Genomic DNA, 25,327 nt, shown 5'->3' on the forward strand with positions numbered 1-25,327 from the left:
CCTAATAAACTAAGAGTTTTCTTTGATTGGCATAGAAAAGGTTGGGATAATAGTGGAATAGGATTCCCTGATACTCAACTGTATGCTGCTTCAACAATTGTAAAAGTTATAGGGTTATAGATAAATTCAACTTATGATTCAAACTGGAAACAAATACATCAAGAAATATTATTAGTAAATAATAAATATATCGCAACTAATCATAAACAAATAGTCCCTTATAGTTTTATCTGGTTATTAAAAGATGTTTGCATAAATGGAATTACACCCTCTTCTCAAATTCCGTATTTAAATAACATCATTTCCACTTTCCAAAAGTTTACAGATTCTAACCATTGTATTAAAGATGTAATAGTCTCTATGTTTCCAATTGCATATACAAATGACTGCTTAGAAACTAACTTCAACAAAATGCTGGTAGTGAAACAACAAAGTAACAATTTATTGGCATCAAATTTTAAATGGTATGGACATGTATACTATTGACAATTTAAGGTCCAAAAACAAACAAGATTCTGAGAATTGGTTAATTTTATAAATATTTAGAGACTTTGTGAACACAGAGATAAATAAGATATTTAGCCTAGATAAGAAATTGTTTCTCAAATTATTGGAATTTTAATAAATATCAGTAATAATGAAATTAAAAATAAATCATATTTGTCACAAATTCATAAAGTTTTTAAGTTAGATTTCACATCTTTAAACAATTTCTATTGGAACTACTCCTCAAAAATTAATAATGAAGACCTCTCTGAAGAACACATGAAAATAATATTAAAATCTACAGATAAAAGCACATATTCATTATACTGGAACATTTTCACTTAGACATTCTTCTTTTTGTCATGCTTAATGAAATTACAGTTATGTATAAATCAAATTGAATTAAATGCTGCACATATGATTCTGAGATAGTAGCTGACTGGATGCATATGGTATATGAATGTGAAGTCATCTTCCCTTTTTGGAAAGAAATTAATAACTTCATTCAAGCTCTATGGTCAGATAGATGTAATATTTCTAAATCTTTAGTTTTATTTAATGTTCTAATTCATGAGATAATGTCAAAAACCCAAGTGCCTCTTCTTTGGTCTATTCTTGCTATAGCCAGAAAAGTAATTGCTAAAAATTGGAAAAGTAAAGTTACCCCCTCTAGTGTTGAATTTATTACTATGGCAAAAATTGTTTGCAGTAGTGAATTGCATACTATAAAGATTACACATTCATATAAGCCTTGGCTTAAACTTAAAAAAAAATTGCTTGAAAAATATTAATTGTTGTTGGTATGTATAACTTTAACGCATTGATCAGCTATGGATCTATGCAAATAGTTATTTGTTTGTTTTATAATTGATTTGTTTATCTATCATTAGATTGCTAGATGTCAAGAAGACCAGAAGTATGTGGGTTCTAGCCCCACACTTGGTACTAGGATTCATGTCCCATTGTTTATAGTGAAGGCTGGTAGAAGAAGGTTGCTGCTCTCTTGAGGCACTACAATAACATGAAATCCCGTCTGCTTGAGCTGATGGTAGCTTAGCAACTCTGTGTTATTAATGGGAAATCTGATACCCTGAGTCATGAAACTTTGAAAATTAGATCCAAGGTCAACAGAAAAATGGCAAATTCTGATACTTAAGTTTATACCTTTAATGTACTTCCAAAGGTGGGGGGGGGGGTTGCTCCCCTGAACCTTCCCAATGTATGTTTACCACACCTCCACTACCAATATGCACTAACTCTGGGGTTGCTGTACCTCAGAATAGAATAAAGCAAACGCGGAAGAAAGCCAATAAATGGTAACTTGAAAAAACATTGAGGCCCCTGAGTGGGTCACACCATAAGCTCCATACCTCTCTAAGAACTGTACCAGTGAATTGTAGAACCAAGAGTAATTTTATTTCCAAAAAAAGTTAAGCGCTTTTGTCTCAGTTATACAATAGAGTACCTCAGAATAGGCTGAATACTCCTAAATGCAGCAGTTTTAGGCTAAGTATACCTTTCCCACATTTGTATTTGTAGTTCCACAGTTCAGAAGACTTCAATTATGATTCTCAGACTTTCACTAGATATCTTAGATGGATATTAGAGATCCAGTGTCAATTACTGAAAGCAGTAATAAAATTTCCTTGAAGTTCTGGCCACACACACACACACACATACACGCGCATACACACCTGAATAAATACTATCCTTGGTGTCCCATGAAAGCAGGCCTCAGTCTAAATCAGTCAACAAAAGTAGATAACTAGTGAATAAATTCATAACCCATGGTTATAGACTGTACAACTGACATTTGAATTATACATAAAAAGAGACAGCATGGGAGATTTCAAGCTTTAAGTACAGCTGAGTCTACAATAGATACCATCCCACTGATAATTTATTATAGTGACACCATCAAAATAATAGGGGTATAGGGAAGGAAACAAGAGATTAAGAGAGACAAAAGAAATAGGGATAGGAGTACATGGGAGGAGTAAAAATAGATACAAAAACTGAATGGAGACTAGTGGGTAGTATCAACAGCCAGAATGAAACACATTAATAATACTGAGAAGTGCAAAATGGGTATCTGGATATCACCAGTTAGGGAGAAGATGCTGAAACATAAGCTTGCAACCCTGTTTTTTTTTCATCTAATTAATTTTTCCATGTGCCACCTTGATCTGTGTTTCATTCTTAATTCACTTCATAAGGTACATGCAACGTGTTAATGTTTGTCTTTTTAATGATCTAAAATTATAGTTGTCATAACTGCATTATGAATTTCCTATATCTCTGTGTAAGATCTTGGCCTTTGTCTATGCTTAGATTCTTGTGCTACCCACTACTTTTTTTTTATAGCACAGTAGGTGTGCAGAACAAAATACAACTAACATGCATTTTAATAGCAATTCCAAGTCCTATAACAGACTATGATGGGCTAGGCAAAGGGCCTTAAACTGATGCCTACAAATATTAGTATTTAGCCTGGGATGTGTGACCTAGGGGCTTCGGAAATGTTAATGAACTGGCATCCTGGCCATTTTTAAGCCCTGATTTCAAATTTTCCTCTTGAATTATGGGGCTGAGCTTTATTTATTTACAGCGAAAAGGCTGAAGCAGTGTAAAAATGTTAAATGAAATTAACAGTGCCATTTGCAAGCAGACTAAAAGCATATGTAATAAATATACCCACAGCTATATCTATTTATTTAGCTATCTATCTATAAATATATACAGACACATACTGGGAAAGAGAGATGAAGCCACGTTATCATCAATTGTTAGTACTAAAGTGCTTCCTTTAATGAAGCACGTTGGCCTCCTTCAGGTATGAAACAGTCATTCTTATGTAACTCCTTAGAGCACAACATAAAGAAACTGAAAATAAATCTGCTTCTGCTTTACTGTTCTCAAACATGACTGAAGACTTCTTTTGAGATACCTTTCGTTGATCTGCTACTCCACTGTTTTCAATCACTTTAACATCATCGTTACTGTCAAGGTAATTTAGGTAAGCATAGCTTGACTACAGACCTAAAAACTGTCCATGTTTAAGTACATGTGCAGTCTTGGTCATACTAGCCCTGTCTGTGGCAACAAATTCACTGCTTTCCAAGCCCATCTCCTATGGAGTCACAGTTGAGTTACACATCCTGTGAAGTACGTCGTTACTCATCTTACCCTTTTACAATGCCAGATGTGTCAAAAATATACTCCATCCCATGACAATATTTCATCTGCTGCTTTCATTTATTACCCACAGTGAAAAAGGTTGAAGAACAAATAATTATCAAGCCCCCCCCAAAAAAAAAACAAATACACACAATATAAACTTACTGAAAGAAGATCAAATCCTGAAAACATGCATAATTAGTATTTAATGGCTTCGCTTTCTGAATCACTAAATTGCAAATCAATGAATAATAAACTCACTGATTTCACAGGTTCAGAACTCAACCTGATGCAAAAATTAAAAAGAACTGTTTTGCAGTGATAAGCTCCTCTGTAACCCAGTATGTGTGTGTGTGTGTGTGTGTGTGTGTGTGTGTGTGTGTGTGTGTGTGTGTGTGTGTGTGTGTGCGCGCATGTGTGTGTGTTTGGGGTGACTTTCCACAAGCTTATATATACCAGCTTCACAGCTGCATAAACATGAAGTAAAGGGAAATTCTCACAAAATAAGACAATCACTGTTGGTGCATGCAAAGACACTGCCCCTGGTGATTTCGTATAGAAAACAGTAATTGAGAAATTCAATATCAGGGAGATGAACTCAACAAGCTGGCTCCTCCTCTTGCTGGTGTAACTCAACAAGGTGTAGTGAAACTTATTTTATGTGGGGGCTGCATTCTATACAACTGTGGTACAGGAATCTGCATCTATCTGAATCCCCCAAATAATACAATTTTTCTACAATTATTTCAGCTGAACAAGAAATGCAAAAAACTGTTTTTCTTGTTGAGCTGAAAAGATTACTTTCCCTATACCAGTAGGCAATTGTGATCCAGCCGTCAAGAATGCCATATGCAATCACCTGATTCTCTGTAGGCATTGCTAGAAATTTAACAATTTTAATATTATTTAAAAAAATCCAAAGCTAAGGGTCCCTACAAGTAGGTGCAATACTTTAAAAGAAAAGGATATTTCCTATATAGACATTTGCAGTCTGAGGATTGAATTCGAGCACTTAAGTACATGGATGCAGAGTGACTGCTCAGTAGCACACTTCACATACAGATTCTCAAAAACAGGGACAAAATGTGAAAGCTGCATGGTACTGTCCAGCTAAAGACACAGGACCTCGTGGCAAGTTGAGTATATGTCTGGAATCGAAAACATATGAGAAAAGGTCAAGATTCTGATAAAGGATCTTGCATAGGTAACACGTTAATCAACTTTCCACAGATATAACAGACTTTCCTTGTGCTTCATTGGTTAAGATTAATGCATTTACTTTTGTCTTTCTGGCTTGAAATATGGTTGAAAGGGGTCTATAAAGGACAAATTCACTCACCCATTTAGCACATAAATGAAATATCTATGTCATGGGGAGGAGATGATATAATAGGATAAGTGCTATGGTGTTTGCTTATTTAACAACTGAAAAACAGCACTGGATTTTGTTTGGAACTGAAAGCACATCAGAAGTAGTGTCCTCAGGGTATGCTTCAAATGTGTTTGCATAAGTACAGAGAGTAATAAGCTTTGCTGCAGAGGAAACCAAGTTGTACCTTCCATTAGCAGAGAGAACCGTTAATGCATAATATCAGTATAGGAAATATGAACCATAGATGGTAATCTGCAGACAAAGGGGCGTAAAGTAGAATTTAAAGGAAACGTGGATATAAAAATATAGAACAGATAACAAGAGGAAGAATAGGAGAACATACAGATATGTGCATATCATCGCTTTCTGTCTTAGGAAAAAGCAGAAAAAATTGAAATACATCGCAGGGATAAATTTTCATGCCCTGCTTAGTGTTTTATTGAATCATTCAAATTGCACTGTTGCACCAAGTAAAATACATAATCACCTAATTACAGAAAACCATAAAACATGAAAAACATAAAAAAAAGGAAAAAGCTTGTTTTTATTCTGTTGTAATCAGGTAAAAAAAGCTTCAGACATAAATAAATAGATAAATCAATAACTAAAGATAAACATCCTTAGTTGTCACAAAATATAATAATGAAATTCCTAAAATTTAATGAAATTCATTTAAGAAACAACTTTAGAGGCACATTTAAATGAGACTATGTATAGTCATAGGTCAAAATGCACATTCATCTTCTGTGGAATTCTACTTCTAGTAGTGCAGTTTCTAGGGTCCTCAGAAATATAAACAAATAAGTAGGCATCAAATTATTTGGAAAGGTTATATGCATGACTTCAGTCAATTAGTTTTAGGGACCACCTCTAATCGACTTATCATTAATACACAAAACTGGAAATGATGTTCTTTGGTGCATAACAGCAACTAGTAGAACATTCTTATCTTATAGTAAAAGATTTGCAAAAAAGCCCACTACCCACGATGGGCCAACATGAATATTTAGAGCTAACACTTGATCCCAGCCTAACGTTTAAATAACATACTAAATCAATATGCAACAAAGTTCTCAGTCAATGTAAAACTTTGCTGTAAATTCACACACCTTAACTGCACAATAAGATATATCAAGAAATGTGTTAATCCTAAAGCTGGAGCACACTTATCCTTTCTATCCTTCCGTTCATCTCACAATACCTGTGTAATCCAAATAACTGAAAATACAATATGACACTTTTCACTGTTAGTTGGTACATGTATCCACCAATATGAACTATTACGAAGATTTAAATGTTTCTACTGTACAAGAAACAGCAAACATACCGTTTGGTACACTTTTTCTGGAACTGATCATCTCCAGTACTGCCCCCACTCAAAAATCTTTTACCACGAAGAAACAGGTATACACATAAAAGAAAAGTTATAAACTTTAAGAGGCTCTCAGTCAGATGTCATTGATAAAACTACCATTTATAAAGAAAATCATTGAAAAGACATTTAGCAAACCAATCCCAATCACAGTGATTCATCTTCTTACTAACATCAGAAAAGCAACTACTGTAAAGAACTTTAAACATAAATGAAAATATTACCTTAAAAAAATTTCACCCCCGCATTTGTTTCAAACACATTCTGAGAGCTTCTAATATACCCTCCTTGATTATCTTTAGCATTATCCATGTCTGCTGTATAAACGTATAACTCTGTTTCTCCTCACAGCTGCATATATATGAATACAGCTCTATTGTTTTAGCTACCATTGTACATTGACAATATTATTTCTCTGTCAAATTATATGCTTTTTGCAGTTTATATTCTACACTAGCACTTTTTTATATGTGCTTAGCTGTGCAATCAAGTGTTTGATTGCATGAGTATCAGCTATGCTGCTTACTTTACTCTGAGTATTATTTACTGACTTCTTTTCTAATGCTACCTTGTCTGTGCCCCTTACTATCAGTGAGCCAGGGTTGTGACTGCAAAGTGTCAGACTGTCCAGCCCACCCACCAGGTTAACAATATGAAATAAATAAATAATCAAAAACAAACAAATAGAATAAGCAAGTGAATTAATATTCTAAGCCAGCCCCCATCTATTTTCTGCTGTGAATCTTGCTTAACCAGGGTAGGTCTATTTCGATATATATGAGGATTGTAGGAACTAAGAATGTGACTATCATTTAACACATACTCGTACACTAAGAACCTCTTAAATTCCCTGGGTTTGTTGACTAGTTCTCCATTTCATAGCCCACAATTAGTAAGTATGGCATACAACTACGTCTGTGTACATATGTGGAATATTACATTGAAAAAAATCAATAATTCTGCAGAACAGATGATATGTTAGAAATATGGACTTGATTTATGTCCTGTAGAAGCAAGAAGTGCATATAATAAAGGTCACTTCAAATGTCATTTCTAAAAGGCCTGCACAAAATATCACTAGAATTGTTATGCTCCCCTCCCTTGATGAATACTAGTATCTTAACTGTGCAAAAAATCCTATATGTGACAGGGCTACATGGGCTAGAAGAGTGCACTCCATTGTGAAACTCACATTGTTAAATAACCCTGCTGGCCTTTGTATTGGCTGTGCTTTTGTACAAAATATGGATGACTGGAAGGAAATAACATCTTCCCATTTCAGCTGTCAGCAGCCTGAAAGAATCTATTACATTATCTTTGTAATCTGCATTACCTGTTTTTTTGCCTGTTTGTCTCTTTCTGGCATGTATTACATTACTTTCTCTTATACGTGATTATTTTAGCTACTTCACTACAGCTGCCTTATCAGTATAACCTTCATCTCTGGCAAGAAAACCTTGCTGAAACAGCACTTCTGTTCAGTAATATAATTTGTGATATTCTAATACACAAGTAAGTAGTTTTAAGATAATAATACCTCACTGGGCACTAAAAGAACTGATCTAATTCAGCAGTATTTGTTAGGAAGCCTGGCATTTATTCAAAAACTGTTTTAGCAGGGTGGCTAATGTACAAAATGTTGTTAGTGTGTGTTTTTTCTGCATTTTACAAAATCCAAAATCAGTAAGACCTAGTGACCAGGCTTAAAGGGCTTTGTAGTAAGGTAAGCCAGTTGGTGTGGAATGCTGGTGGTGGGGTACTTAATCCTTTATTTCTGGAGCAGACAACTCTTTCAGGTGCTTTAGGTACTGTTATATCTACAAAGATGAAAGATTAGTTAGACATCCATGATGTCGAGCTGTATGTGATAATTATATCCCCAGTTTATATACCCCCTATTTTACACTCTGCTGTTTCTAATACTTGCATATAGTTTTTATTTTATGGAGTGGGTGCTTGTATTTACAGCTTGTAGCAAAATGGCTCATTGGCATAAGTTGATGTTAATAGCCTGTCAGTTCTTTGGCCAAAGACTGTGATTCAGAAGACATTTACATTACTGTAAGTATGCCTCTGGTCAGTTGATGGGAATGTGACCACTAGAGGAGCTGCGTTAGTTTGTTGGGTTAAATAAGAGTTTTAAATATAACTTTATTAAATGTGACAATGCATATATTTACTATGCAATAACTTCTTTCCCAAGCTCTGCTGGGGTCCCTGAAGTTCTTTGTAACCTTTCTTAATCCCTTTCTTTTCCTTGCTTTCTTGTTGGTTTAATAATAATAATAATAATAATAATAATAATAATAATAATAATAGTTATAAAACAACCTTCGTATAACAAATATACCCTGCTAACCTCTACATCTACTATTTACTAAACAGCATCAGAAGTAATGCTTAGTGGAATATTTTGTATTAGTGGTATATATGCCTTTTCACGGGAATCCAGTACAGACAATGCAATATCAAACAGTTAAAGCACTTATTATCAACAAACTTACAAAGCCCCTGTGTATCCTGGAGTACAATGGCATTCCCCGGTTTCATGGTCACAAGTTGCTCCATTTTGACACTGGCACTGTAGCTGGCATGCCTTCCCATAGGATCCAGGGTCACAGGGCTCCTCACAGCGCCATCCTTTGTATCCATCAGAACAAACACAAGCACCAGTTATGGGGTTGCACATTGCCCCATTCTGGCACTGGCAACGGTTACTGCAGTGAGGACCCCAGTGTTCACTGTCACAACCTAAAAAGAAATAATACATGCATTAATAGCATTCCATAAAGTTATTGTTCTTACATTCTTATACATTTTTGCCAATATATGTAATCACTTTCTATACACTTACATTTTCAGTCTTGTATTTATCGTATTTTATTTGAGTGACTATATACTTTGTTCACAGCTCGTTACTATGTATGCAGTCCTGAAGACCATTAATGACCCTAGCTCACATTCCCAATTGTCTCAAAGCACTGTCTGGTTAAGTGACTTGCTCAAGGTCCCACAATAAGCAAATGAAGGCTGAGGGAATCAAACCTTGCACAGGAGGAAGTAGCTCATTAATAGCTCATAGCCTTCATTCTCTACACTAACTGCCATACTTTTGCTTTTGTGCTGCAGTCATTTATCCCAAAGTTTCCTCACTAATGAAATATTTCTTCCAGCTCAGTGGCATACAGAAATAAAGTCCTGGCTAAGACCCAAATGACATGGGTTCAGTTCCTGGCCAGAGCACAGGAGGGGGAGTGGCAGAAATGATGAGGCAATGCCTATTCCGGTCCATATTGCAATCTCTGGTGAAAAATTGAAAACACGGTTTGTTGAAATGGGGCAGAACCTTTGAGGTTCACAACACTTGACGTGGATGATGCTCCTCACTTTGGTAATTTACAATCCTGATCCCCCCACACAGAAAAAAGTACCATCACCAGTGCTTAACATTCACCCCAAGGAGAAAACATAAGCCTTAGGGGTCTTGGCTACAAGGGGAATGAATGGGTTAATAGTGCAGCCAAGGGAGGCTTAATGGTTAGGAGGAGCGGAGACAAAAAGTACATGAATGTGAGAAATTCCTTGGTACAATTATGGGAATCCAATATTGGTCAAGACTGATCATAACATTTTTGCAAAATATTTTCAGAAAAAAAAGCCATTAAAAAGCATGTCTTACATTTCAACAAATCCACATAACTTGCAGAAGTATTATTAAAAAGTTCAATATAAACAAAGTTGCTCAGCAGACCCTATCTTTAGTGACAAATATAAGATCAGCTAAGTGAAGGTTTGGATGTTTTATGGGCTTCAGTTTCCTTTGCCATAAGAGAAAGTGAAATAGTTTAAGAGATATACATAGGAAGACAGAAAAACGGAACTACTTAAAGAAGCCACAATAAAATGATGGCCAGATCAGTTACAGGAACACACAAGTATAAGGTGTACAAACTTTACATTCTAGAGATTACTCATAATATTCAAGTCAGAGAAAGGAATAATATCTGGTTAGCTAAGAGAATCTATGCTAGAAAAAGTTCAAGAATGGCATTTGGGAATTTTGATTTTTGAGAAACGTTTGAGGAAAAAGTATATGTTATACTATAATGCTCAAAAATGTCAGACAAGATAGAAAGAATCTTACACAGCAGCAAAGTCTGCAATTAGTAACACAAGGATAATTCTAAGGTAGAAATGGTGTCTCATGTAATATAATTCGTTGACAACTATTTCGACACTCAGGTAACACATATCCCAAAACATGTGCCTGTACCTACTTTATTCAGCAGCTGTATTTAACAGTCAGTTCAAAAGCTGTTAAAACTTGAAGAAAAGAACATATTTTGTTTTCTAGCAATATTCAACAATTTGTCTGTCCCTGATAACTGGAAAGTATGCTTTTAGTGAATGAAACATTTAACTGCTTTTTAAATCCATAAAATTTACTTCATTGGCCTATGCATTTTCAAAAATAGTAGACTGGTTTACTGAGACAAAGAAATAAGCAATTTAAATAAATCTGAATACATAAGGAAATTTTAGAATAAACTTTTGTACTTCAATGTATCTTGCAATCTTATCTCTCTCTCTCTCTCTCGCTATATATATATATATATATATATATATATATATATATATATATATATATATCTATATAAAAAATGAAATACGCATGTACTGGTCAATACATAGAAGTCAATAATACCATAGATTATATCAAAGATTAACACCTGACTTCCACATTTATAATAGAAGTGTTAGAGAAAAGTATTAATAAATCCTGGTGGTCATGAGACATTTCATTTATTCTGTCAGAGATATGCATTTTCTTTATTACCCAAATCTTCACTTCAGTTTTATAAGGGAAAGTTAAAATAATAATGGCTAGAGACACTTGTGGTCTACAAACAGCATCAGATTCCATTTTATTCTTAATGTCATCATGTTCTATGATCCTGAATTTTAGTTTTATAGATGCTTTCCCCATATAGAAAACTTCATACACTAAACAATTGCTTAAACAACATGCTTTGTGCAGCAATCAGCACATCTAATTAAAATGGGACTCTTCTTCAGTGATGTTATGGTTGAAAACACTGGTAACCTAAATGCTGAACAACAAATATGCTTGCTGGTACCTCTAGTGTTTTGATTTATATATTTTGAGAATGATATTTTCTTTCTAAAAAAAAGTCCTTACTATTGTTTGACCTTTGTTAACAGGTATACACTAATATTTTCTTTGTACACCCTAATATTTTCTTTATATCTGGATATGACATAAATCTTTGATCTTCTTCACCTTTTGGCTGTTCCCATTAGGGGTCGCCACAGCGGATCATTAGTGTCCACAGAATGAGTGGCAGTAGAGTTTTTACAGTGTCGAGTTGCACATAAACCTTTAATGACTGTGCTATATTAGTGCTGAATAGTAATAACACGTACTAGGAAGGCTCCTCTTCCTCCAAAGGAAACATTTTTATTGATATTATCACTGTAATTTTACAGGTGCTGCTGTTATTGCATGTATTGCAACAATGATCAAGTCTTAAATGTTAACAAGCAAAAGATACATGAAGAGTTATTTGCTTTGTCAAGTACTATTTTGTTATACCTTCTTCTTTTGCAAGACCAGTCAGCTTCAACATAAGTCTCATCTTCTCTTGCACTAAGGTACAACACCTTGGCTCCAATTCCAAAAGACTGTCTCAAAGTGACCAACTGAGAGCAGGTGTTTTGGAATTTTGTCCCTGCAGTAACCCTGTTTATTGATAGGCCTTACACTGAAGTAAGTCACTTACAGTGAGAGCAGATCTTTCCGAATCAGGGCAGGCTTACTCTGAGAGCAACTGTTTTGGTATCTGGCCCCACATAGGTTCATAGGTTCATAGGTTCATACTAGGCTATCTGCCCAAGGGCATTTATAAGCCTAGCCAGAGTTTTGTGGCTTTCGCCACCCCTTTAGTTTGGAGGATACTATGCCCATTATTTTGCTGTGCCTCTGTCAAGCAGTGACACTGAGATAATCCCTGGGGTATATCTGCGATCTCCCATCCATTGGTCAAGATTTCTCTTGAACAAAGCCAGCGAGGTGCTCTGCCTCACATGTACCGGGATTTTGTTCCACAGCATAGGGAGTCTCTGGGTGATGAATCTGTCCCTCCAGCACGTCCTATTAATAACCGTGTCAAGGTTTAAGTCTCCCGCCCTTGTAGTTCTGAGGGATCTAGATTTTTTGAGGTGAAGCATGTTCATCAATTCTGGGTTGGATATGGCCTTGTATGTCAGGCACAGGTCACCTCTGAGCAGACAGTAAGCGACTGAGTAGAGCTGAAGTTCCTTCAGTCGGGCAGCATAGGACATATTTTTGAGACCTTTTATCCTTTTGGTGAGGAACATTTGTGGCCTTTCCAGTTGCTGCAGGTGTCGTGCCAGATATATTCCGAATGGGGCTTTGTACTCAATCATTGGCCTGATGAGTGATGAGTACAGGGGGATGATGACTTCCCTTGATCTAGATGTGAATCCCTTCATGATTAGGTGGGCAATGTAGAAATGTCTTCCTAACTACTTTGGCAACGTGAGTATCAAATGAAAGGTTACTGTCAACCTGGGTACCCAGATCCCTGATAACCTCTTCTGTGCTTAGTGGGTTGCCGCCTATATGGTAGCTAGGGGTAACCTTGTTTTTCCCGAATGGTATGACTATGCATTTTTTGGCGTTTAACTTTAGGCCATGGTTCTGGCACCAGTTTTCCGTTTCTATAAGACCCTTCTGAAGGATATCTGTGTCAGATGTGTTCTCAACTATGGCTCCCAGTTTGCAGTCATCTGCAAATTTTGTCAGCCATAATCCTCCTGTGTTTGCTTGTACTTCTGAAAAGTAGATGCCGAACAGGAGAGGGCCCAGGACTGAGCCCTGTGGGACACCACTTGTGACAGGCTTTGAGTCTGACATGGTGCCAGCAACTCTGACCCTGTGGGTTCTGTCACTTAGCCAATTTGCAACCCATCTAGTGACGTATGTGTTTACATTTAAGCTGATGAGTTTTTCAATAATACCTGAGTGGGGTATTGTGTCGAAAGCCTTTGCCAGGTCGAGGTAGGCTGTGTGGACTGCCTTTCCCTCATCAATGGCCTTGGTGACTGTTTCGAAAAAGTCCACCAGGTTTAAAAGGCATGATCTGCCCTTGACAAAGCCAAACTGGGTCGGATCCAAAGTCTGCAAGTCTCCTATGTCTTTATTTATGAGTTCCATTATGATCCTCTCCATAGCTTTGCAGATCAAGCTTGTCAAGCTGATGGGACGGTAATTTCCTGGGTCGGTGGAGGCACCTCCTTTGTGAAGTGGGACCACAGTTGCCGTACGCCACTCCTTAGGCACATATCCTGAGGTGAGGCTAAGATTAAACAGCTGCCCTAACTGCGGGTTTAATTCCTCATTGAGTTCGTGGAGCACACATCCGGGGACACCATCTGGTCCCATGGATGCTGTGTTTTTTTGCCTTGGAGAGAGCAGTTCTCACCTGAGCGTTAGAGATGTTTGGGGGGCTATAATTCTCTGGTATAGATATCTCACCTTTTGGGGGGGGAGTTTGCACTGAACCTGTCTGCCAGTATGTTGGCAATGTCTGTAGGTTCAGTAATTTTTACATCATTTTGAACTAATTCTGAGCATATCTGGGAGTTTCCTCCCAGGTTTCTAACATAGCTAAAGAAGGCCTTATGATTGTCCTTTGAGTCCTTAGCGACTTTTCTCTCAAAATTTGCCTTGGATGATTTTATGAGAGATCTTAATTTTTTACTTATAATGATCAAGGGTGTTTTCCCTTTTAAGGATTTTGCTCTATCTTGTAGTAGCTTCCTGCTTTTGTTGTAGAGCTTGTTTATGGCTGGGGTCCACCAAACTGGACGCTTGCCTTTGGTACAAAGGGTCTTTGTTTTGTTTGGGATTGCCTGATCCATGCAGTCCTGTAGGTGCTGGTAGAAGGCATTTGTAAGTGATTCAGCGGCTTGAGTACTCCTTAGGCACGTATCCTGAGGTGAGGCTAAGATTAAACAGCTGCCCTAACTGCGGGTTTAATGAATTTACATTTAATACAGCTTTCTCCCTGTCTTTCTTATTCCCTGTTCATTCCTATTTCCCATATTTAATTAAACTTTCATGATCCAGAATCTCTTTTTTACCTCTTGCTGCTGCATTCATTTCATATCAAAGGTAAAGAATCACACCACAAAGCTTGAATAATTATTTAATTAGTATTTATTCAAATAGGACAGGCAGGTTAGATGCAAAACCTTGTATGCATGTCTTTATATGAATATGTACAGCTTTGGCATGAAATAACCTGAACTTCAAGGGAAAAGCATCAGTACAAAACCCTAAACATGAATATTATTCAGTGATGTAAATTACCATGCAAGATATGTGAACAGCACCACAGATACTTCATCCAGCAGTATGTTAAGCAACTGTAAGGCACCAAGATAATAGAAAACCAAGGAATTCACTTTTCTTAAGGCTCATTGGTGTACTTCAAGCATGTCCTGGCTCAGGGGAAAAATTAATCAGCTGTACGATAGCCTAGCGTGTTCAGATTACGATAAGTCTGAAAAAGGAAAGTAATCAGAATGATAAAGAGGCAGCACCTAACAACAGTGGGAAAGGGATTACTTTTAAAGGGCACTGGTAATAAAGTCAGGCTCAAACAGACAAAAATGGTGCTGAACAAAGTGCCACATGACATGTACGCAGATCACTACAACTGAATTCTGGTTGGTTTTACTTAAGGAGTATTTCTGGTGACAGCTACAATTCATGTACAGTGATATAGTTAAAATGCATATTAATAATGGTCAGTGTCTTATGAATGCATTTTATATATAAATATTCACAATATAGTTTCATACCACTAAAATTACTCGAGTCGCTATGGAACAAAGAAAGTGGGATTTCCTGTTCCATTAACTCAGGCAATGCAGAGCCAGACAAAACATGTATATGCAGCATCATATAAATTTAACTGCACTTATGTACATGCACCTTAGGGTTATTTCTCAGTTACTGTCAAGAGGTAAGACAGTTTAGTATCATCAAATAGCACTTTAAAATAAGAGAATCAAAACTAGAACTTTCTGTAATGATCACATGTGTATCTGGAGCTTTTCTTATTTTACTGGTTCTCTGCAGAGTACTGTGTGTGTGTGTGTGTGTGTGTGTGTGTGTGTGTGTGTGTGTGTGTGTGTGTGTGTGTGTGTGTGTGCGTGTGTGCGTGTGTGTGTGTGTTGAGTGCGTCTGTGTGTGTATGTGTGTGTGTGTGTGTTGAGTGCGTCTGTGTGTGTATGTGTGTGCGTGTGCGTGTGTGTATGTGCGTGTGTGTGTGTGTGTGTGTGTGTGTGTGTGTGTGTGTGTGTGTGTGTGTGTGTGCGTGTGTGTGTGTCTGTGGGGCTATAAGTACAGATAAGCATATACATATACAAGTATGGGTAAGCATACACATACAAGTATGTATATGCATGCAAAATGTGTGTATGTATGTATGTATGTATGTAGGTATGCATGTGTATGTACGGGTTCACTACACATTATCGAAAACCCATAATCCCGATGCCCAGAATACCGAGCCTACATGACCGAATGCCCATAACACCGATTTTTCAAAATACCGACACTCACAATATCGAAAGCCCATAATCTCGAAATCTACATCACAACAGCATTGACGTGCAGAGCAAAATACAAGCCAACAGAAAATCTCATTCCTATGTGCAAACTAACACCGTCCTATTTTAAACCACCGAATCGAGATAATGGAAAGGTACCTACATCACCATAACTTCCAAACACCATCCCTTCACCATAACATACTACTGGGTAGCATTGCCATGTAAATGATATAAAGTTTAAAACCAAAGTGCAAACTAATACTGGAACAATGGCATCATACTGAGTTATATACAGCTATTATATCTCACATTTTAAGGAGTCTCGCAATACATCTAACAAACTCTAACGTCGAGTACTCAGACTTATTTTCTAATAAGCGTTGAAACCTTTCCTGCCGCTCTACAACACGCCTTCGTTTAGGGGAAGGTGCACGACCAGCTGCTAATTGCTCACAAATGCTGTCTACTCTATTCTGCTTCCTACTAAGACATGACATTAAGACATAAAGATCTGTAGCTCTATCCCCAAGTAAGCATTTTAACCTTCGATGCCACGCCTCCACCGAGTTTTGCGTTCGCGGTAGAAACAGTTTATTCAATTGTGATATATTCCAGAATGAAACAGGGAATAATGGTGGAAATCTGCAAATCGCAGTGGACCTAGTAGTGAACTTCCTAACCCTACCGAGCACATACCAGTCTGTAAAATACCTCATTAACTCTTTACCTTCCTCAGGGAATGACCCTTTCAACTCAGTGAATGTTGGAATTACCTCCGACTCATCAAGAAATGCTAGTCCAACCAAAGACTTCACGGATAACTGGAACTCATAGCATTTGTTATAAAGTGAACCTAACCCTAGCTGTTGAACTTTACGCCACACATTCATACCAAAGTGAAACAGGCAACCCTTGGCTGTAACATTAGCGAAGTTCAGCCTAATACTTTTAATAGCTGCCACCTCATAATCACAGAGAATGAATTGTAGTGACAGGTTTAACTCCTGGCAGGAGAATAGATGTAAAACACAATGCCACAACATATTATATGCACGGAGTGACTTTTTAGACATTAGACCATAGATAAGTGGCACAGATCTACTATACCCACAACACTTCAGTATACCATGAATGCTATATAATTGATGACATATAGCGCCTTTACAAAAGTAAGTTCCGTCCATCATCCAAATTGTTGCTACACTTAGATCGCTCAGATTATTAACAGTACTAAACACAATAACTTGTGTACCTGAGCCGGTGTCAGTAGCCCGTTTCACAACAAATTCACCACTTTGTAAAGGGAATTTACTCACATCTAGCGTGTCTAGGGTCAAATTAGGTATGTGAGTAACAGCTGCACTCTTAGACCTGACTCGCCGTATTTGCTGCAGCATTGCCTTCCTGTTTGGAAGACTTGGAACACAAGCAAGGGAAGTAGATGCTAATGCATCTTCCACTAGTAAACATGGAGTATCTCTGCATATAGCAGCTTTGTCGCGGAGTGATCCACAAACGCTATAGCGTTCTACTTCACATGGGTCGCCCACATGATTATGAGGCAAAGTTTTCTTGAGCAATTCACCCTCAGAGAGGGAATCAGTTACTGTTCGACCTTTGCAACTATTACTTCTCTTCACTTTACAACACCAGTAACGCTTACTACCGCTCTTACGTTCCAAGTGATAAACGTACCCATCTATAATAAGCACTTCTTTACATTTTTGTGATCTGAACCTTGGATACAGCTCGCCTACACAACCAGGCGCATCATAGTTTGTGTTTGCCATTTCTGCAACGTCAGCCGTTGAACAGCTGAAAGTCTTTTACACCCATTCTTATACTTTCACATAAGTTGACGTGTACATAACATTTTTACTATATCCGCTAGTAGGGTATTTACCGCACTTATTGCCTTTTACTAACTAAGTCAATACACATATCCAAGGTTTCATAGTTTCCAGTTTCTACGTACTTCTCCACCATTACGGTATTCTGGGCATCGGTATTGTGATAAATCGGTGTTATGGGCATTCGGTCATGTAGGCTCGGTATTCTGGGTGTCGGGATTATGGGTTTTCGATAATGTGTAGTGAACCCGTATGTACAGATATGCAGTTGCTTTAATAAAACATGGTAGAAATACAAATACCATTAATCAGACTTGCTCCCTTTCCCAGTTTAATTTCTCCAAGTTTTTGGGTTTTGTACCCCATTTCTAAGTCAAATTTAATTATGATTAAAGATTGTGAAATTAGTGTTGTTTCAGTCTTTGATGTTAGTCAAAAGTGCTCTTCACAGCACCCGCAATGTGCCCAGAAATTACTTCTGCAATTCATATGGAGTTATATGTATCGGTAACACATCTAAATACGACTATATATTATTTTTTATGAGTCTCATTGCTCCTGCTACTACTGAAACTGTCTGGGTATCCTTCCTCCAAACTGCCCTCATTTCTGCCTGCAAATCCTGGTATTTTATGGCTTTGTGTCTCTCTGTACATAAGCTACTGTAATCACTGGATGTAGCAATTTCAATAATCAACATTAATGTTGCCTTCTTTTCATGGACTACTATATCTGGTTTCTCAGATCTATTTTTTGAACTGTTGGTAATGTGTGATCCCATATGATATAAATTTCATCATTCTGTATAATGCTTTGTGGCTCAAGTTTCCAATGTTTCTCAGCTATTTCAGTATTGTAATATTTGCACAATCCCAGTGCAATGGTCTTGCCAAATTATTATTATTCCTTTTAGTATACAGGCCCTCTGCCATTAGTGTATCACACCTTGCAACAAGATGTGCAATTGTTTTTAGCTCTGTTTTACAGAACCTGCACTTTCTCACACATGTTCAGTGGAATTTGTACATGGATATCTACATAATCTACTATCCTGGGCTGCTAATATTAACCTTTCATCTTTTGGTTTAAATTCTCATCTCCTTAACCATTCCTGTGTGAGATCCTGACCAACATGAGGTTGTTCCAGGAGTTTTCTGTACTTGCAACTATATTTATGCATTTTCCACATTTCTTGCCTTCTCATTTAACCTTCACCTTATATTCCTTCTTTTGTTTTTTGGCACATTCAGTTACTGATGATTTTTTTCTTCTGGTTTGGTTTCTATTCCTGTTTCACTCTGATATCTTTCTGCTAAACTAAGCAAGTAAGTAATCTTAGATTTATTCTCTTCATGTTTCAAAACTTTTACTGTTTGGATCTGGTGAAGTCAGCAGATATGTATGCAGTCCTGCAACTGCACATCTATTTGTGCAATACATTTCGAGGAAGCCCACACCTCCTTCAGGTGTACACTGATTTTTATACATCATTTGTTAAGCGTGAAGCATTTTTGTTTGTTTTCCTGTCCAATTGATCCATTACCTTTTTGGGCCACGCAATTGTCCTAAACCTGTAAAGTGCAAATCGGCTTATAACTTGGACTTTGTTCCTAGATGTCAGGGCTCTTTTCAGTATTAATTTTAGTCTTCTAAAATATTCATTACTGAGTTTTGTTCACATTTGTTCATGTTTTATTATTGATCCTTCATCATTTCCCAAGTATTAATACACTCCCTCCTGCTCAAGTTCCTTTATATCACATTCCTGTCCCAGACTGATATTTTCTTGGTGCTGCAGCTTTCCTGCTTTAAAGGTTGCTTTTGCACATTTGTCAAGACCAAATGACATTCTTATATTGTTTCAGAAGGTTTCAACCAGTTCCAGTTGTGCTTTCAGCTGTACGTATGATGAACTATACAGTTTTCAATCATCCACAAAAAGAATATGAGAAGTCTTTACACTTTGCTGTTGTCTTGGAGCCAAATTGTAATCATGATCTAATCTGTTAAGTATGCAGCTTAATGGGTTATGGCAAGACCAAAGAACAGCAGTGACAAAGAGTCACCCTGAAATATTCCCCTTTGAATTTTCATCCTTGGGGCAATAATTTATCCTTTATTGGGGCTTAACTGCAAAGTGGTTTGCCACTGTTTCATGGGCACTGCAATATCATTTATCAATGTAGGCTGTATCTTATACATCTGTTAACACTCCTTTATTTATGAATGTGGGATGCTATCAAATGTTACTTTGTAATCTATCCATGCCATACTTAGATTCTTCCTTTTTTCACAATTCTCCATTATAACTATATTTAAACAACAAATGATCCTTTGTTCCATATGAATTTATTTTGTTACCCTTTTTTTCTGTTGCCATAAATGAGTTTTCTGCTAAATGACTATAACTTCTTTAAGCAACAGTTCTACTAAATAATCGGAAGACAACTTATTGGTCTAAGCATCAGTTCCACTTAATAATCAGAAGGCATGTTACTGGTCTTTAGCTTTTGATAGCTTGCAGGTTCATTCTTAAAGATGAGTATCATTTTTCCTGTTGTTATCCAGGCTGGTGTCTGTTCGGGGTATGTATGTAAGTAGTTCTTATTCAGGGCTAAATCTTCATGTAAAAATGTTAATTCTTTTAGCCAGAAGTTAGGTACTATACCAGGGCCTGAGGTTTTCCAGTTAGGAGCTTTTCTTAATTTTGTTTCAGTTTCTCTGGCCATTATTTAATCTTATTTCATATCCTGTACATTTAAACTTACCATTTGTTTTACATATTCTATCCATTCAGCATCTTTGTTATGTCCCATTGGGTCTTCATAGATATTTCTTCAAAATATATCTATGTCTTTTTGGTTTTGGTGGTGTTTCTAGTCCCTTTGTTTTATTTCAAAATTCTCATCAATGATTTGCTTATTTTGTACTTTTCCTTTACATTTATCTACAAATCTACGTTTTTCTGCCTATGCTGATATCTTTTTTTATTATTTGCAATAGTATACGATAGATCCTGGTCTATTCTAATACTATGCATTGCTTTCATTGCATCTATCTTTTTAAGTATTTTGTTGATCTGTTCCCTCTTCTCTACTCTTCTAATAGTGACACTTCTTGTGTTAATTTCTTTACATATTTCACTGCTCAATACCTCCTTGATGGTATTTGATTTCTTTCCTTCCTCTCCCTTATTGCTCTGTATTTTTGTGGTAAGACTTTATCTGTTATTGATTTAGCTGCACAGTAATATATTCTATTTACTTCTGTTATATCACATGAATTTCTGTTAATAGTCTGAATTACTGTGTTCATTTGGTTTATCAGACTTCCAACATTTGGGGTCTTATTGACTCTCTGTAATCTATTTATTTCATCACTCTTAATATGTGTATCTATCTCTATTAAACTAAGCAACTTTTCCCATAGATTTTTTTTTTAAATTGAAGGCATGTTCTTTATTCTCAGTTTCCTGAAGGCGTTCTACAGAAAGTTCCAGAACATCTTCCTGTGACTTATTATTTTCAGCTGCATCCTGTGTTATCTGTTGCTCTGTAATCTATTTCTTTCATCAGTCTTAATATGTATATCCAACTGTATTAAACTAAGCAAATTTTCAATTAGATATTTTTTCTTCTAAATTGAGGACAAATTCTTTACTCTCAGTTTCCCACAGGCATTCTACAGAAAGTTCCAGAACATCTTCCTGTGACTTATTTTTTTTCAGCTGCATCCTACAGTATCTATGGCTCTCTCATGTGGGAAGTAACTGGCCTATCACTCCACATCATTGACTGCATCAGAGTTGCCACTATTTCCTGCTCCTTTCCTTGCTGTACAACTGCAGCTGAACGTTTGTACTGATTTCCTACTGAAAGCTCCAGATTATCTTCATTTGGAAAATGATCAGAGGCTTCCTGTTTCACCTTTTTCTCCTTAATTTGGGGACTCATCCTATCATGTTGCTACATTACCAGAGTTGGATTTTTTAAACTATATCTATCACTTCACAGGTAACCCATAACTTCAGTTGCTATTTCTTTAACTTCTCCATTACTAATCCTCTTTTCTACTTTCCCATTTTATTGTATTGTGAAAGTTTCCATATCCAGATATGTTTCTAGAGTTGGGAGTAAGGAACCTTTTGTTTCTATATAGCAGGCCAAGCTTTTGGTGTTTTTTTTGATATAATGGTGTACATGGAGGTCGAATTTAAGTTGGTCATTGATAATTAATCCGAGGAGCTTTGTATGATGTTCAACTGAGATGGAGGTGTTGTTAAGGGAGGTGATGGTGAATGATGATTTAAGATGGCAGAGCGATTTAGGTAGAAACAGGAGACATTTTGTCTTTTTAGGGTTTAGTATGAGTTGTTGTTAATGAGACAAGATTCAGTGAGGTTAAAGGAGGTTTGTGTCAGGGAAAGCACATCAGATGGGTTGTCTGCAACGGTGATGATAGTGGAGTCATAGCTTATCCACTCTCACCACCCACTATAACCCAACACGCTCCCTCAGAAGCTCTGACCAACATCTTTTACAGATAGATAAGCCTAAAAAATTCATTGGACAAAACATCTACAGCTACCTCCCAGCCCTCAGAAACATTTCCCATCAAAACAATTTCAAGAAAACTCTCAGGAATTACCTGTACACCACCTGGGCTTGTCACTGCAATCATGCCACTTGAATTTCTTCCCTCTCTCACATTCCAGCTTTTTTCCTTCCTTCCTTTTTTCCTTCTCCTTACTTACTCCTTCCTTACAACTACTCTACCTAAAATAATCATTCATCTTTCTTCCTCCATCTACGTAATTATAACATTATCCTATTTACAACCCCTGAATCTGTATCTGCCACCTTGTTCTACCCATCTTATACTGTACTGGCTACATATCTGAACAGCCTTCTTTCACCTAAACCTCATACTCATAAGAGACACACCTGTGAATCCTTTTACTGCACATGCTCCTTATAAGAGACACACCTGTAAATTGTTTTACTGCACATGCTCCTTATAAGAGGCACACCTGTGAATCCTTTTACCGCACATGCTCCTTTTCATGCTTATTGTATCTTAGTCTGGGGGACACACCTGTGAATCCTTTTACTGCACATGCTCCTTATAAGTGGCACACCTGTGATTACTTTTACTGCACATGCTCCTTTTCATGCTTATTGTATCTTAGTCTGGGAGACACAACTGTGAATCCTTTTACTGCACATGCTCCTTTTCATACTTATTGTATCTTAGTCTGGGAGACACAACTGTGAATCCTTTTACTGCACATGCTCCTTATAAGAGACACACCTGTGAATCCTATTACTGCACATGCTCCTTATAAGAGGCACACCTGTGAATCCTTTTACCGCACATGCTCCTTTTCATGCTTATTGTATCTTAGTCTGGGAGACACAACTGTGAATCCTTTTACTGCACATGCTCCTTTTCATACTTATTGTATCTTAGTCTGGGAGACACAACTGTGAATCCTTTTACTGCACATGCTCCTTATAAGAGACACACCTGTGAATCCTATTACTGCACATGCTCCTTATAAGAGGCACACCTGTGAATCCTTTTACCGCACATGCTCCTTTTCATGCTTATTGTATCTTAGTCTGGGACACACACCTGTGAATCCTTTTACTGCACATGCTCCTTATAAGTGGCACACCTGTGATTACTTTTACTGCACATGCTCCTTTTCATGCGTATTGTATCTTAGTCTGGGAGAAACACCTGTGAATCCTTTTACTGCACATGCTCCTTTTCATGCTTATTGTATCTTAGTGTGGGAGACACCCCTGTGAATCCTTTTGCTGCACATGCTCCTTTTCATGCTTATTGTATCTTAGTCTGGGAGACATACCTGTGAATCATTTTAATGCACATGCCCCTTATAAGAGACACACCTGTGAATCCTTTTATTGCACATGCTCCTTATAAGAGACACACCTCTGAATCATTTTACTGCACATGCTCCTTATAAGAGACACACCTGTGAATCCTTTTACTGCACATGCTCCTTATAAGAGACACACCTGTGAATCCTTTTACTGTCCATGCTCCTTTTCATGCCTATTGTATCTTAGTCCGGGAGACACACCTGTGAATCATTTTACTGCACATGCTCCTTTTCATGCTTATTGTATCTTAGTCTAGGAGACACACCTGTGAATCCTTTTACTGCACATGCTCCTTTTCATGCTTATTGTATCTTAGTCTGGGAGACACACCTGTAAATACTTTTACTGCACATGCTCCTTATAAGAGACACACCTATGAATCCTTTTACTGTACAGGCTCCTTTTCATGCTTATTGTATCTTAGTCTGGGAAACACACCTGTGAATATTTTTACTGCACATGCCCCTTTTCATGCTTATTGTATCTTAGTCTGAGAGACACACTTGTGAATCCTTTTACTGCACATGTTCCTTTTCATGTTTATTGCATATTAGTTTGGGAGACACACCTGTGAATCCTTTTACTGCACATGTTCCTTATAAGAGACACACCTGTGAATCCTTTCACTGCACAAACTCTTTTTCATGCTTATTGTATCTTAGTCTGGGAGACACACCTGTGAATCCTTTTACTGCACATGCTCCTTTTCATGCTTATTGTATCTTAGTCTGGGAGACATACCTGTGAATTCTTTTACTGCACATGCTCCTTTTCATGCTTATTGTATCTTAGTCTGGGAGACACACCTGTGAATCATTTTGCTGCACATGCTCTTTATAAGAGACACGCCTGTGAATCCTTTTACTGCACATGCTCCTTTATATGCGTATTGTATTTTAGTCTGGGAGACACACCTGTGAATCCTTTTACTGCACATGTGCCTTTTCATGTTTATTGTATCTTAGTCTGGGAGACACACCTGTGAATCATTTTAATGCACATGCTCTTTTTCATGCTTATTGTATCTTAGTCTGGGAGACACACCAGTGAATCCTTTTACTGCACATGCTCCTTGTAAGAGACACACCTGGGAATCCGTTTACTGTACATGCTCCTTTTTATGTTTATTGTATCTTAGCCTGGGAGACACACCTGTGAATCCTTTTACTGCACATGCTCCTTATAAGAGACACACCTGTGAATCCTTTTACTGCAGATACTCCTTTCCATGCTTATTATATCTAAGTCTGGGAGACACACCTGTGAATCCTTTTACTGCACATGCTCCTTTTCATGCTTATTGTATCTTAGTCTGGGAGACACACCTGTGAATCCTTTTACTGCACATGCTCCTTATAAGAGACACACCTGTGAATCCTTTTACTGCAGATGCTCCTTTCCATGCTTATTATATCTAAGTCTGGGAGACACACCTGTGAATCCTTTTACTGCACATGCTCCTTTTCATGCTTATTGTATCTTAGTCTGGGAGACA

At 37.2% G+C, this 25,327-nt stretch overlaps 1 protein-coding gene across 1 annotated transcript in view; it reads right to left on the minus strand.

Annotated features, from left to right (window-relative positions):
• Positions 1-25,327, minus strand: part of MEGF11 (multiple EGF like domains 11) — a 4,956,374-nt gene that overhangs the window by 1,677,818 nt on the left and 3,253,229 nt on the right. Inside the window, 1 exon segment of the mRNA XM_044077861.1 lies at positions 8,912-9,158. Within this exon segment, the coding sequence (XP_043933796.1) occupies positions 8,912-9,158 (247 nt within the window).

The sequence above is a fragment of the Protopterus annectens genome, chromosome 7.part0, assembly GCF_019279795.1.
Source record: "Protopterus annectens isolate FY-2018-M chromosome 7.part0, PAN1.0, whole genome shotgun sequence".
In the NCBI taxonomy this organism is placed as follows: domain Eukaryota; kingdom Metazoa; phylum Chordata; order Ceratodontiformes; family Protopteridae; genus Protopterus; species Protopterus annectens.